General features: G+C 45.4%; 1 protein-coding gene across 1 annotated transcript in view; it reads right to left on the reverse strand.

Moving 5' to 3' along the window:
- Nucleotides 1–16,378, reverse strand: part of RABL6 (RAB, member RAS oncogene family like 6) — a 136,596-nt gene that overhangs the window by 79,559 nt on the left and 40,659 nt on the right. Inside the window, exons 3-4 of the mRNA XM_065418713.1 lie at nt 13,454–13,501; nt 36–88 (exon numbers count right to left, since the gene is read on the reverse strand). Of these exons, the coding sequence (XP_065274785.1) occupies nt 36–88; nt 13,454–13,501 (101 nt within the window). The remainder of the gene's footprint in view (nt 1–35; nt 89–13,453; nt 13,502–16,378) is intronic.

Below are 16,378 nucleotides of genomic sequence, written 5' to 3' on the forward strand. Positions count from 1 at the left end.
CAGGGAGACATATTTGCATCTCAAAGGTGGCTCACCTCCTGAGGGTCGTTCTCCAGTTTCAAACCATCTCCACGTTTTTTGCATTTTCCTTAGAAAGGAGAGAGTTATGGAAGAAATACATTAAATTAGGTAGAGCATTCCCCAGTTGACACTTGACCTTGGTGTCACCAAGAGATCTGTGGATTTGCAGACTGAGCCAGATATGGGAACTGAACTCTACAATGCCTGGTAAGAAGCTATCAACTCTAGTCTCTCTGGCTGGGGCAATGGTCCTCAAGAGTTAGGTCAACCCAGCTACGTGGCTTGGGGGTGTGAAAAAATCCATCCCCAAGCAACATAGTTAAGGCAACCTAACCCCCAGTGTAGACAGCATTAAGTCAAGGGGAGAATTCTTCTGTTGACCTAGCTACCACCTCTTGGGGAGGTGACAGGAAAACCCTTCCCATCGGTGAAGTGAGTGTCTACACGGCGGCACTAAGCTGCACAGCTGCAGCACTTCTAGTGAAGACATAGCCTCAGTAGACTGTGTGTGTTTGATGGTGATTTCCCAGTGGCAGGTTTGTCCTTGGACAGGATACGGTGTTTTGCATCCTACGTTTAAAGCAGACCCACTTCTTTCTTTAAGCTTGGTACAGGGGGAGTCAGCCAGCCAGCCTTGAGGGGAAATACTATCAAGTCTGTTTAACATGAAGGTCAATAGAAGGAAAGCCTACTGCAGCCCTCCTGGCAAACAACCAAAAATGAGTATAAGAACAAAGTCTGGGGCCTGCTCTCTGTAAAGAAAGAAAAGAGGCTCTGACTGTTCCACCTTTTGTTCCTGCTAGCACTGGAGAAGCACAGTGCAACAATACCTGACAACTGAATTGCACAATATAGCCAACTTCAAAAAGGCAAAGATTTCAGCATGCAACCTTCCCAGGAAAGACTATGAGAGCTCAGTGCTGTTGCACAAACCTGAAGCAAACAGTATTATGAATGCTTTAAATGTGGTTTTAGAGAATCCATTAGGTGCTTTGGTTTGAACTGCTGTAAGTGAATTTAACAACCAAAATAATTAGGGGCAAATGAGACAGACTCCTGAGGAAAGACGAAAAAAGCTAAAACCATGCAACTTGCCTAAACCCTAAAGGAGGATTGTGGTGGGGAGAGGGAGAAGGAGAAACACCCCACAAGTATGTGAAGGGAAGGCCGGGAAGAGACTGCGCAAAGGGAATCTTATGGCAATTTATAAGATGCACCAATCCAAAGGTCTGAACACACACTAGAAGTATGCACAATAAATGTAAGTGATAGGGCAGGAAAAGCTTAACAATAAGGCCTGGTCTACACTACAGAATTAAGTTGACACAGGGACAGCCCATGGTGGCTGTGGGGTGGGAGGGTGGCTGCAGCGGTGAGCCCCATGGCAGCGGGTAGGGTGGGGGGTTCCAGTGATGAGCCCCACAGGGGGGAAAGGGCCTGCAGGGGTGAGCCCTGCGGCGGGGCTGACAGCCCCCACACTGCCCCACTTAAGTTGTTGCAACCATTCCTAGTGAGGACATGCATCACCTGCAGAAGGAGGGTACTGCAGACATGAAAAACCACAGTAATTACTGTGGTGGCTGTACGGCAACCTAACTTGGGTCGATATAATTCTGTAGTGTAGACAAAGCCTAAGATCCATTGGGCTGTGGAATCATTTCACAAGAGAAGGGAAGACACAGCACTCAACACATTTTAGAATTCGACTGGATTAAAAAAAAAAAAAAAAAAAAAAAAAAAAAAACACACTACAAAATGTACTACAGACGCCCCCCGGGTTACACAAACCTGACTTAAGCAAATCCGCACTTACAGAAAAAGTTCCGTAAGCTAGAAATAGGTTTTTTTGTTTTTGGTGTAATAGTCAGGTATACGTTTCCGACTTATGCAAATTTTGAGTTCCGCAAGGCATTCCGGAACGGAACGCTTGCGTAAGTCGGGGAGAGTCTGTACCAAAAACCAGTCCTCCAGTACATTGGCCAAAGGCTAATCTAGATGAGCCAAACAGTCTTCTTATTGAGGAAGGTCACAGAAGTTAGAGAGTACTGCTAAAATACAGTTTTTGTATAAAAAAAAAAAACCCTCAGCCTCTTTCTGTCTTAGATAATATACAAACATCCTTATAGGAATTCATCCCTTTTCACCCACTCAATATTCACGTTAAAAAAAAACCTGTTAAAACTGTTGCACGTATCCTGAGAGGAATGTGAACATTAGGGCTTGTCTACACATGGACACTATTGCAAAATTAGCCAGTGTGTGAATTTAAAACACAAAAGCTATTCTATACTGGCTCCTAGCATGGACACTTTTATTCTGCACTAAGACTGCTTTTGCGTGGTTGAGCTTAATCTAGCTATTCTAGGTATTTCCCCATGTAGAAAAGCTCTTACAGGAACTCTCAGAAACCAGGAAATGCTCAGTTAAGAAACTGCTTCATACACTTTAACTCTGCCCCATAGGGATGACAGCACCTTGCTGTATTCATAGAATCATAGAATATCAGGGTTGGAAGGGACCTCAGGAGGTCATCTAGTCCAACCCCCTGCTCAAAGCAGGACCAATTCCCAACTAAATCATCCCAGCCAGGGCTTTGTCAAGCCGGGCCTTAAAAACCTCCAAGGAAGAAGACTCCACCACCTCCCTAGGTAACGCATTCCAGTGCTTCACCACCCTCCTAGTGAAATAGTGTTTCCTAATATCCAACCTAGACCTCCCCCACTGCAACTTGAGACCATTGCTCCTTGTTCTGTCATCTGCCACCACTGAGAACAGCCGAGTTCCATCCTCTTTGGAACCCCCCTTCAGGTAGTTGAAGGCTGCTATCAAATCCCCCCTCATTCTTCTCTTCTGGAGATTAAACAATCCCAGGTCCCTCAGCCTCTCCTCATAAGTCATGCGCTCCAGACCCCTAATCATTTTTGTTGCCCTCCGCTGGACTCTTTCCAATTTTTCCACATCCTTCTTGTAGTGTGGGGCCCAAAACTGGACACAGTACTCCAGATGATGCCTCACCAATGTCGAATAAAGGGGAACGATCACGTCCCTCGATCTGCTGGCAATGCCCCTACTTATACAGCCCAAAATGCCGTTAGCCTTCTTGGCAACAAGAGCACACTGTTGACTCATATCCAGCTTCTCGTCCACTGTGACCCCTAGGTCCTTTTCTGCAGAACTGCTACCTAGCCATTCGGTCCCTAGTCTGTAGCTGTGCATGGGATTCTTCCGTCCTAAGTGCAGGACTCTGCACTTGTCCTTGTTGAACCTCATCAGGTTTCTTTTGGCCCAATCCTCTAATTTGTCTAGGTCCCTCTGTATCCAATCCCTACCCTCTAGTGTATCTACCACGCCTCCTAGTTTAGTGTCATCGGCAAACTTGCTGAGAGTGCAGTCCACACCATCCTCCAGATCATTAATAAAGATATTAAACAAAACCGGCCCCAGGACCGACCCTTGGGGCACTCCGCTTTAAACTGGCTGCCAACTAGACATGGAGCCATTGATCACTACCCGTTGAGCCCGACGATCTAGCCAGCTTTCTATCCACCTTACAGTCCATTCATCCAGCCCATACTTCTTTAACTTGGCAGCAAGAATACTGTGGGAGACCGTATCAAAAGCTTTGCTAAAGTCAAGGAATAACACATCCACTGCTTTCCCCTCATCCACAGAGCCAGTTATCTCATCATAGAAGGCAATTAGGTTAGTCAGGCACGACTTCCCCTTGGTGAATCCATGCTGACTGTTCCTGATCACTTTCCTCTCCTCTAAGTGTTTCATAATTGATTCCTTGAGGACCTGCTCCACGATTTTTCCAGGGACTGAGGTGAGGCTGACTGGCCTGTAGTTCCCCGGATCCTCCTTCTTCCCTTTTTTAAAGATGGGCACTACATTAGCCTTTTTCCAGTCATCCGGGACCTCCCCCGATCGCCATGAGTTTTCAAAAATAATGGCTAATGGCTCTGCAGTCTCATCCGCCAACTCCTTTAGCACCCTCGGATGCAGCGCATCCGGCCCCATGGACTTGTGCACGTCCAGTTTTTCTAAATAGTCCCGAACCACTTCTTTCTCCACAGAGGGCTGGTCACCTTCTCCCCATATTGTGCTGCCCAGTGCAGCAGTCTGGGAGCTGACCTTGTTGGTGAAGACAGAGGCAAAAAAATCATTGAGTACATTAGCTTTTTCCACATCCTCGGTCACTAAGTTGCCTCCCTCATTCAGTAAGGGGCCCACACTTTCCTTGACTTTCTTCTTGTTGCTAACATACCTGAAGAAACCCTTCTTGTTACTCTTAACATCTCTTGCTAGCTGCAACTCCGAGTGTGATTTGGCCTTCCTGATTTCACTCCTGCATGCCTGAGCAGTATTTTTATACTCCTCCCTGGTCATTTGTCCAATCTTCCACTTCTTAAACGCAAAAAAGAAGCTTACAAGATCAGCAAGGATTTCACTGTTTAGCCAAGCTGGTCACCTGCCATATTTACTATTCTTTCTACACATCGGGATGGTTTGTTCCTGCAACCGCAATAAGGATTCTTTAAAATACAGCCAGCTCTCCTGGACCCCTTTGCCCTTCATGTTATTCTCCCAGGGGATCCTGCCCATCTGTTCCCTGAGGGAGTCAAAGTCTGCTTTTCTGAAGTCCAGGGTCCGTTTTCTGCTGCTCTCCTTTCTTCCTTGTGTCAGGATCCTGAACTCGACCATCTCATGGTCACTGCCTCCCAGGTTCCCATCCACTTTTGCTTCCCCTACTAATTCTTCCCGGTTTGTGAGCAGCAGGTCAAGAAAAGCTCTGCCCCCCTAGTTGGTTCCTCCAGCACTTGCACCAGGAAATTGTCCCCTACACTTTCCAAAAACTTCCTGGATTGTCTGTGCACCGCTGTATTGCTCTCCCAGCAGATATCAGGGTGATTAAAGTCTCCCATGAGAACCAGGGCCTGCGATCTAGCAACTTCTGCTAGTTGCCAGAAGAAAGCCTCGTCCACCTCATCCCCCTGGTCTGGTGGTCTATAGCAGACTCCGACCACGACATCACCCTTGTTGCTCACACTTCTCAACTTTATCCAGAGACTCTCAGGTTTTTCTGCAGTTTCGTACTGGAGCTCTGAGCAGTCATACTCCTCTCTTACATACAACGCAACTCCCCCACCTTTTCTGCCCTGCCTGTCCTTCCTGAAAAGTTTATATCCATCCATGATAGTACTCCAGTCATGTGAGTTATCCCACCAAGTCTCTGTTATTCCAATCGCATCATAGTTCCCTGACTGTGCCAGGACTTCCAGTTCTCCCTGCTTGTTTCCCAGGCTTCTTGCATTTGTGTATAGGCACTTAAGATAACTCACTGATCATCCCTCTTTCTCAGTATGAGACAGGAGTCCTCCCCTCTTGCGCTCTCCTGCTTGTGCTTCCTCCCAGGATCCCATTTCCCCACTTACCTCAGGGCTCTGGTCTCCTTCCCCCGGTGAACCTAGTTTAAAGCCCTCCTCACTAGGTTAGCCAGCCTGCTGGCGAAGATGCTCTTCCCTCTCTTCGTTAGGTGGAGCCCGTCCCTGCCCAGCACTCCTCCTTCTTGGAACACCATCCCATGGTCGAAGAATCCAAAGCCTTCTCTCCGACACCACCTGCGTTGTTCTTTTGGGTGTGGGGAACATATGCCTCAACTGCAGGAATCAAATGGCATGGAATCCTCCAATGCATTGTTAGTGTCTATTTCCAATTGTGCAGCTCAAAACTAAGAGGCAGGTTTATGTATCCAATGTGACGCAAAAGCAATTAGCTCCCATATCAAAGCTGCTATGCAGGCCATGTTAAGGGTCCCATAGGACTGTATTTAAAGGAGTCATTTGGCATTGTGCGGTGTACTGAGAGAAGGGCATTTTTTGCTAGCTGTGATGTTCCTAGCTCCCACTGCCCAAGGGTTAAACCAGCATTACCCCATGTGACAAAGTTCTTCCTCTGCCTTGGTGGGTTCTGCGCTTTCTGGCGGATTTGCTCGCCTCAGAGGTTTTCGGCAGTCCTCAGTTTGGCTCCTTTTGTTAATGGCACAAACCCGTCGTTCTCTCGGCTAACCTCATCACTGGCCAGCATGGGGAAAAGGAGGAGAACAGTCTCTGCTGGCCCACCTAATGGGTCGGGGGACAGGCCAGAGACCTTCTCCTCTGGTGGGACCCACAGTCCAGATCAACTCCTCTTGTATCAAATAGGGAGTTCATAGAATCATAGAATATCAGGGTTGGAAGGGACCTCAGGAGGTCATCTAGTCCAACCCCCTGCTCAAAGCAGGGGCAATTCCCAACTAAATCATCCCAGCCAGGGCTTTGTCAAGCCTGACCTTAAAAACCTCTAAGGAAGGAGATTCCACCACCTCCTTAGGTAACCCATTCCAGTGCTTCACCACCCTCCTAGTGAAAAAGTTTTTCCTAATATCCAACCTAAACCTCCCCAACTGCAACTTGAGACCATTACTCCTTGTTCTGTCATCAGGTACCACTGAGAACAGTCTTGATCCATCCTCTTTGAAACCCCCTTTCAGGTAGTTGAAAGCAGCTATCAAATCCCCCCTCATTCTTCTCTTCTGCAGACTAAACAATCCCAGTTCCCTCAGCCTCTCCTCATAAGTCATGTGTTCCAGCCCCCTAATCATTTTTCAGGGGGTAGCCGTGTTAGTCTGTATCTACAAAAACAACAAGGAGTCTGGTGGCACCTTAAAGACTAACAGATTTATTTGGCCATAAGCTTTCGTGGGTAAAAACCTCACTTCTTCGGATGCATAGAGTGAAAGTTACAGATGCAGGCATTATATACTGACACATGGAGAGCAGGGAGTTACTTCACAAGTGGAGAACCAGTGTTGACAGGGCCAATTCAATCAGGGTGGATGTAGTCCACTCCCAATAATAGAGGAGGAGGTGTCAATTCCAGGAGAGGAAAAGCTGCTTCTGTAATGAGCCAGCCACTCCCAGTCCCTATTCAAGCCCAGATTAATGGTGTTAAATTTGCAAATGAATTTTAGTTCTGCTGTTTCTCTTTGAAGTCTGTTTCTGAAGTTTTTTTGTTCAATGATAGTGACTTTTAAATCTGTAATAGAATGACCCCCATACAGCCCCCAGCTAAAACCTCTCCAGCGCATTATCCACGATCTACAACCTATCCTGGAAAATGATCCCTCACTCTCACAGACCTTGGGAGGCAGGCCAGTCCTCGCTTACAGACAACCCCCCAACCTGAAGCAAATACTCACCAGCAACTACACACCACACCACAGAAACACCAACCCAGGAACCAATCCCTGTAGAAAACCTCGTTGCCTACTCTGTCCCCATATCTACTCTGGCGACACCATCAGAGGACCCAACCACATCAGCCACACCATCAAGGGCTCATTCACCTGCACATCCACTAATGTTATATATGCCATCATGTGCCAGAAATGCCCCTCTGCCATGTACATTGGCCAAACCGGACAGTCCCTCCGCAAAAGAATAAACGGACACAAATCGGACATCAGGAATGGTAACATACATAAGCCAGTAAGTGAACACTTCAATCTCCCTGGTCATTCTATTACAGATTTAAAAGTCACTATCATTGAACAAAAGAACTTCAGAAACAGACTTCAAAGAGAAACAGCAGAACTAAAATTCATTTGATTCGCGGGAAGCAGGGGAGGGGGAGGAGCAGGGGGGCGGAGCGTTCAGGGGAGGGGGCAGAGTTGGGGCAGGGCTGGGGGCGGGGCAGGGGCGGGGTGGAGTTGGGGCGGGGCCAGAATGTCCTTTTTTAAAATTAAAATATGGTAACCCTACTTGAATAGAGACTGGGAATGCTGAGTCATTACACAGATTGAATCTATTTCCCCATGTTAAGTATCCTCACCTCTTGTCAACTGTCTGAAATGGGCCATCTTGATTATCACTATAAAAGTTTTTTTCCTCCTGCTGATAATTGCTCATCTTAATTAATTAGCCTCTTAGAGTTGATATGGCTACTTCCACATTTTCATGTTCTGTGTGTATATATATATATATATCTCCTTACTATATGTTCCATTCTATGCATCTGAAGAAGTGGGCTGTAGCCCACGAAAGCTTATGCTCAAATAAATTTGTTAATCTCCAAGGTGCCACAAGTACTCCTGTTCTTTTTGTTCCAGATATTCATGACCAAAAAGGGTTAATGGAATTATAGAAGAACTGCAGAATCTAACATTGAAATTCCTTACTGCAATCTACAGATCAGTCTATCCTCAACAGAACCTATTCTGACAGTTTCAATGCTCCTGCTACTCATTTCTGTTGATTGAAAAAGCCTCCGATGCCAGCCCCACAGCAAAGAAATGAAATGCTTTTATAACCATTTTATTTTCAGTATTTAATCCATCTGAAAAATACAGAATGAATGCTTGTAAAATACGCTTTTTTGGCAGACGTGGACGTAAAACAAATCGGGACAACAGAAAATGTGTTTAATCTTCTCTTTGTTGAGGTCGAGGACAAAATAGAGCAGTTACCCAATAAATGCTCTCCTCAGAGGATTTAACAACATGATAGTGCTTCTCCTGTGAAATCGGAGGAAAGGAAGTCTGCAGTTCAGGAATTCTTCCATGAAACAGTCTGGCCCATCAAAAACTGCTCAGCAGGTTCACTAGAAAATATTAATCCATAAGTGTTCACACTCAAAATGGCATTCCCATGATGAGCAGTCCTTATGGAATTCCAGTATTGGACTACTGAAATAATTTCTGTTGCTATTGACTGGTTATAAAAGGGTTAACCCAAAACAGCAACGGAGGTATGGTTATTCATTAGAAAGCTTCAGTTTGATTCCTATGGCTCCAATGCTGCCGCAAACCATAGACAGCAGAATGGTGGTCAACCACGCTTCCCAGCTGGTAGCTATCAAGAAATTAATGTTAGCTTTAAAAAAAAGTTTGGGGCACTTTCTGAACAATTTAATTGGTGTTGCATGACATTCACTCCTCACAGTATCAGACCTCAACTATGCCAGGGTCAAAGGGAGCTGCAGTGGCTTCCAAGCCCGATACTCTACAGCAGAGTGTTTGGGTAGATGTTATTTCAACTCCATTTCGTGAAACGTCTTCCACTCTCCTCCAAGATACTCGTGTCCCTAGGTCCTTCTCTGTTTTGTTTTGGTTTTTTTAAACTTTAAAAATGTCAGGAATGTCAATTCTGCTCTTCACCCAGCTTTGCTGGAGGTCTTCCCGGATGACTCGGGTGTGGATTGGGAGCTCTCACAACTCAGCTGAAGCTATGAAGGCATCCCCCACCCACCACTACTGTGTTAAAGAAGATTTTAGACATGGAAGTGACTCTCAGTCAAACTCACAATCAGGTTTCCCTTGTATGATTTCTCCAGTGTCATAATCCCACCTCTTCTCCACTCTCTTTTTCTGGCAGACTGTATACACAAGATCTGAATCTCTAATGTTAAAGTATAAAACCAAGAAAGTTCAAACACCCACCTGTCCTACTCACACATTTCCATTCTCACCCTGGACAGTCCGTGCGTAGCTTTAACTTGACCACGTTTACAGTTACATGGTCATGTTTTCATGATGGATATTTGGTTGGTGTGGCTTTCACAGATTTCACTGTGCACAATTCTGTATGTAGCTTTGTGCAATGTGAGAGATGCAAGGGCAACTGATTTAGATTAGCTATAGTTCTAAGTGTGGTAATTTGTCAAGATGACGACACTGAAATGTGCATGTATGAACACAAACATATTGTGAATACTGCTGGAATTAATGCTGCACGTTGGTTGTTTAAGATAACAACAAAGATGTGTGTAGCAGTGATGTTCAGGCTGAGAAGGCAAATGAGGAATGAAAGCCAGGTGAGTGACCCAACTGCTTATTCCCTTTCTTTTTATGGTTTACAGTGGTGGGCCGTACCATCTGCCAACTTTCAATCGAACGCCAAGGACTTTTATGTGGGAATTTCCCCAGTTTTTTCCATTAAAATATTAATACATATTCTTCACATGAGTAGCTATCAATATTGAAACATTTTATCTGCCCTTTTCAGAGTCCCAATATTTACTATGCTTCTTCCTCTTCCTGGACCCTGTAGAGCTGGGTTTCGGTCAGCTACTTGACACCCTTATGAATATCCAAATAGTATAGACTTAGTGGAGCTCTGCTGCACATGCTGTTCCTGGGTTGCTCTGTGTTGGAGACAGAAATTCTCCATTTTCAGGGACATCAGTAGTTCTTAACCAGTGTACATGTACCTCTGGGGTACATCAACTCATCTAGATAGCTCCCTAATTTTACAACAGGCTATATAAAAATCACTCGTTAAGTCAGTACAAACTAAAATTTCATACGACTTGTTTATACTGCTCTGTATACTATAATGCAAGTACAATATTTATATTCCAATTTATTTATTTTTATAATTATATGGTAAAAATGAGAAAGTAAGCAAATTTTTTCAGCAATAGTGTGCTGTGACACTTTTGTATTTTTATGTCTGATTTTGTAAGCAAGTAGTTTTTAAGTGAGGTAACGTGGGGGTACGCAAGACAAATAAACTCCTGAAAGGGGTACAGTAGTCTGGGAAGGTTGAGAGCCATTGGTTTACATTACTCTGGGAGGCATAGATTAATACTGTTTTGAAACAAGTTGTTACCTGTCCCTACCATTACCATAAAAGGGATGACTTAGGAACTAGTAATGAATGGCAGGAGTTACAAAATAGGTGACTATAGCTCTTGAAAACATCTGGACTCCAGTAGCTGCCTTGCGTTCAGATTTGCACCAGTTCTACACCTCACCCAAAGCTGAGAGAGGAGTCAGGACTGCACGGACTGTACTGCTACAGTGGTAGGCAAAACACTGCCTAGTGAAATGAAGCTGCAGCAAGTTCTCACAACCACCACACTGCTACCACCAGAGATTTCTACTCTCTAACCTCAGTAAAATAATTACAAAGCGACTTTTCTTAGGATTTAGTTTAGCAAAACTTCCAAAATCTTACACACACGTTACACACACCCTGGCAGCACTACATAGCAGATAAAAAGGTATCAAGCTGCTCTACAAGACCAAATTTGAACCATGTGTCCACTCGTGCATCTTTTCGTAGAACTGGCTAAGTCACCACCAGTTTACTGTGAAGAGAGAAATCAAAGTACTCAATGTTTATGCATTTGACCAGATCAGATTTGTTAATAATGTTAGTCTTCTGTTTGATTTTCCCCTTGAAAGCAGACAGACTTTTTCAGGGGTGGGGGTGCAAGTCATAATTTTAGGTGGGAATCAACATACAACTTCGAAATTCCACATTCAGAGTGTACGAGTTGGTGGAATTTTCAAAGGCAGTCTTGTAAATGCAGCACACTGCACAACTCTGAGTATGCACATTACATAGGATCCTCTAGGAGAGGGTAAAGCAAGGATCAGACCCCATCAGCATTCAACTGCAACAGCACTGGAGGTTTTGCTAATAAATGGCTATGGTCTAGACTAGTGTCACTCTCACCCAAAGCATCATGCAGGAGGATTTTTTGGCCTGAGTGCAAAGGAAGAAACATTAAATGAGATCATATTAAAGGATGAAACAGTGAGATATGAACAATTCCTTAACGGCTAGTTTGCATTTTTCTTGAGGTGCGTTTATCACAGAATTGCACTACTGTCAGAGTTGGATTGCATTACACTGCACTAACTAAGTCCATGAACCTGTAACCACATAAAAAACTTGAGTTTGTTTATTCTATAAACAGGGATTCTAACAGAATGACATTTCCCCCCTCTGGGAATGGGGTGGAAGAGGACAGACCCTTTACATTTCAGGCACACTCCACCCCCAGAAGTCAGTGTGACTGAACTGTTATTAACTTCTGCAAATGCCAGGTTTGTCTTAGCCTGTTTTGCCACCAGGATGACAAATCTTTGGAGTTTAAAGTGCAGCTCTGCTCTGAGAAGTAACTCAGAAATAAAACAAAAATACTGGCATCACAGGGTCACATGTTCACGGTCTCAATTACTTCATACCAGATTTGTCTATCGGTAAGTAAAAAAGATGGACCTCCTGGATGCCAGCCCTGCACGCTTAGGGTAAGTTTTGAAAGTCAAGCTGTAACCCTGACCCAACTGAGCTCTAATAAAGAGTAGGTTAGAGTGCCCGAGTGGCACACTTCTGTATACTTTGAGATAAAAGACAGTGCTCCTGGAATTTAATTCCTAGTTCTGTTGAGGGTACGAAAGCCCGAACAGATTCCAGCTGAGTCTCCCAAGGCTCTAAAGGTTCTGCAGGAATGGAAACAGGCGTACGATGATAAAAATGTAAATTTTCATCACTAGTCAGCAGATCTGACCCAGATCACCTATAGGATTACATAAAGGGGCAGATCTGCAGAGTGCTATATTTACAAAGTCACTTTTCTAACCATTACCACACTTTTAAAAGGATACATGTCCAAGTCATTTTCCCAAATCAAACGTAACTTCAGTTCATGCAAAAGAATGTGCTGTTAATATACCTCTACCCCTATATAACGCGACCCGATATAACACGAATTTGGATATAATGCGGTAAAGCAGTGCTCCGGGGGGGGGGGGGGGGGGGCGCCTGCGCACTCCGGTGGATCAAAGCAAGTTCGATATAACGCGGTTTCACCTATAACGCGGTAAGATTTTTTGGCTCCTGAGGACAGCGTTATATCGACGTGGAGGTGTAGTTACATATGAATTCCATTCATTTCTGCCAACAGCTTCCAACTGTATTTGGTACAGCTTTTGGCTTCCTAAGAACTAGCAATATACAGTTCTCTTTCTGATATGCTATCATGTTTTAAAAGCTACATTGTGTCATCACATGCAAATACTCAGCTCCCCGAAGACTTTGTTCAGAAATGTATATATTTTTAAACACATGCCGATTGTTTTCCCAGTAAGCATGTTACAAAAAGGTTTTAGATTAGCACACAGAAAATGCAATCATTTAAGTGGATCTAAGTAATTCACTTAAAAAAAAAAAAAACCACCACTATTTTGCACAGCGAAACTATCCTTTTAACAAGATTATTCCTTCAAAAAGACAGTTCAATGGGTACTACTATAAACAGAATGAACTAGTGGCCTAAAAAACGGAGAGGAAATGAAGTTTACCAAACACACTAGGTCCATTTTTGAATGAATGAAACCAACTTGGTGAGAGAAGTTCAGGCTTCTTGCAACTGCTTCTAAATTATTTGTTCACCCTGGAGTTAAGATGGCAAATCTGAACCATCTGAGCCTCTCTGGTAAGAGGGGAGAATTCCCAGCCTTGGCAGGTTACTTCCGGAAATTAACACAAACATTTCTACCAAAGGAAGGAAAGCAAATCGTTTCTAAATTTCACAAATTCTTCTAATTTCAGTTTTAAAAAAGGAACTAAGTAGCATTAGAAAGGAAACAGTATGTCTTTACCTTTGTCAACTACGTCCCAGACTTCAACCTTTACGATATCATCAGTGGCTAGAAAGGAGAATTTGGGGGTGGGGGAAAAAAGGCAAATATGTTACAAAGCAAAGAAAAACAGAATATCTAAGTGCAAATAAAAAAGTCTTAAAAACCCCACAGCATTCCCTCTCTGATGTACTTCAAATGCTGCTCTCTTTAAAGAGCCCCTTGAAAATTCCTGGTAATAGAAGTGAGATTTATGGACAACTTTTTAATTAAGTTGCAAATTTGGAACACATTACATCATGAGCTCTTCAAAATTCCATTTGGATTATTTTTTGTATCATACTAGAAGTTAATTAAAAGCTGAAAACAAAGATCTTTGTGACAGAAAACTTCAGAGTAGAGGTATTCTAAGGGACATGAACTTTACTAATATTTTTAAAACCCTCACACAAATGCACTAAGCAGGAATTGAAACATATATCATCGAACAGGTCACACACACAAGGTCTGTTCCTGTGCGAATTCCAAGTCACATTAGCTTACTCTGACAAAAAATAAGATTTTTACTCCTGAAAGCACTACAGAGCCTACAGCTATAGGAGAGTAACCTGGATTTGTCTGACTCAGATTTATTAACTAAATTCCAACTGCAGAAACTTTATTACTGATGATGCATGAGCCAGAAACAGCTCAGCTTCATAGTGCAGGGTAAGCAGTTGCAGTCAGAAAGCCATATTTTTACTCAATCTGAGTAAGTGATTTGATACCATAAGTAACACAGACTCCCACAATGCCTTTGTTAGAGAGTTTCTTTTCAGAGAAGTGTCACACTAGGGACTGAAAGAACAATTTGTATTGGCAACACCTACAAGCAAACAGCGACTGAGCAAAGATTGAGCAATTGAGCACAATGGCCCAAGTAAAAAAAAAAAAATTCCCCTATCACACTGTGATTGAATTTAACCAACTATTACTTTCAATCCAGGAAACCATGCACTGTTGGTTTAGCTAACAAGTGTGAAAATCCTGTAAGAAGAGTAACCAGTACAAATAGAAGAGGTTTCTTTGAACTTATGCATGATTGCACCTGATCTTTGGCTAAGTCTGGTTCTGCAAAGCAATTCCTGCTCTGCATCCAATTTTCCAGCTTGACTGATTGAGGCAAGTGACTTGCCCAAAGTGAGAGTGCCACAGGCCTCGCTGGACTAAAAAACACAATCTGAGTTCTGAGCCTTTTGCTTCAGCCAACTAGACGACACAGTGCTTTGTCTCTATCGCAGTACATTTCTAAAGTCATCCATTCATAAGGCCAGATTTTGCCACCCTTGCTCATACTGAGTAGTATCTTACTCCACAACTAGTTCCACTAAAATCAACAGGGCTACTTTCAGAGTACTACTCACTGTGGCTACATCTACATTACATACCACTTCATAGAATCATAGAATATCAGGGTTGGAAGGGACCTCAGGAGGTCATCTAGTCCAACCCCCTGCTCAAAGCAGGACCAATTCCCAACTAAATCATCCCAGCCAGGGCTTTGTCAAGCCGGGCCTTAAAAACCTCCAAGGAAGGAGATTCCACCACCTCCCTAGGTAACGCATTCCAGTGCTTCACCACCATCCTAGTGAAATAGTGTTTCCTAATATCCAACCTAGACCTCCCCCACTGCAACTTGGGACCATTGCTCCTTGTTCTGTCATCTGCCACCACTGAGAAGAGCTCCATCCTCTTTGGAACCCCCCTTCAGGTAGTTGAAAGCAGCTATCAAATCCCCCCTCATTCTTCTCTTCTGGAGACTAAACAATCCCAGTTCCCTCAGCCTCTCCTCTAGGGTTACCATATTTCAGCAAGCAAAAAAGAGAATGGGAGGAGTCCTGCCCTAGCCCCGCCCCTGTCCTGCCCTAGCCCTGCCCCATCCTGCCCTAGCCCCGCCCCTGCCCCTCCCTCTTTCCCCCCTCAGAACCCCCAACCCTCCCCCCGCTCCTTGTCCCCTGACTGCCCCCTCCTGGGACCCCTGCCCCTAACTGCCCCCCAGGACTCCACCCCCTACCTAAGCCTCCCTGCCTCTTGTCCCCTGACTGCCCCCTCCTGAGACCCTCCCCCCATCCTAACTGGCCCCCTAGGACTCTACCCCCTACCTGTACCCTGACTGCCCCAACCCTTATCCACACCCCCACCCCCAGACAGACCCCTGGGACTCCCACGCCCCATCCAACCACTCTCCACCCCCTGACAGCCCCCCCCCCCCAGAACTACCGACCCATCTAAACCCTTCTGCTCCCTGTCCCCTGACTGCTCCGATCCCTCTCCCCACCCCTGCCACCTGACAGCCCCCCCCAGAACTCCCAAACACCCCCCCCCGCTCCTTGTCCCCTGACTGCCCCCTCCTGGGACCCCTGCTCCTAACTGCCCTCCAGAACCCCACCCCCTACCTAAGCCTCTCTGTTCCTTGTCCCCTAAGACCCCCCCAAATACCCCCCAGCACCCTACCCCCTACCTGTACCCTGACTGCCCAAAACCTTATCCACACCCCCACCCCCAGAAAGCCCCCCCCCGAACTCCCGACCCCCCCCCCCGTCTCTTGACTGCCCCCTCCAGAACCTCCCTGTCCCTTCTCCGACCCCCTGGCCCCCTTGTTGTTGGCCTTCGCCTACTCTCTCTGTGAGCTTGCTCAGGAACGGCCTGAGCCGCTCGTCCCGGCACGCTGGGGAGCGGGGGAGAAGCTCCAGACTGCCGGAGGCAATCTGCGAATGCAGGGAGGGGAGGGAGCTCTGCTGCAGGGGGGAGGAGGAGGGACTCTCTCTCTGGCTGTCGGAGCCCCATGTAAGTGGCACCATCCGGCCGGCTGCCCTGTTAGCCGCGCGCGCTCTGCATGGGGGGGAGGGGGGGCGCGCGGGGGGAAGTCCGGACATTTACAAATTCCCCCCGGACGCTATTTTTAGC

Source organism: Emys orbicularis, chromosome 18 (assembly GCF_028017835.1).
Source record: "Emys orbicularis isolate rEmyOrb1 chromosome 18, rEmyOrb1.hap1, whole genome shotgun sequence".
Lineage (NCBI taxonomy): Eukaryota > Metazoa > Chordata > Testudines > Emydidae > Emys > Emys orbicularis.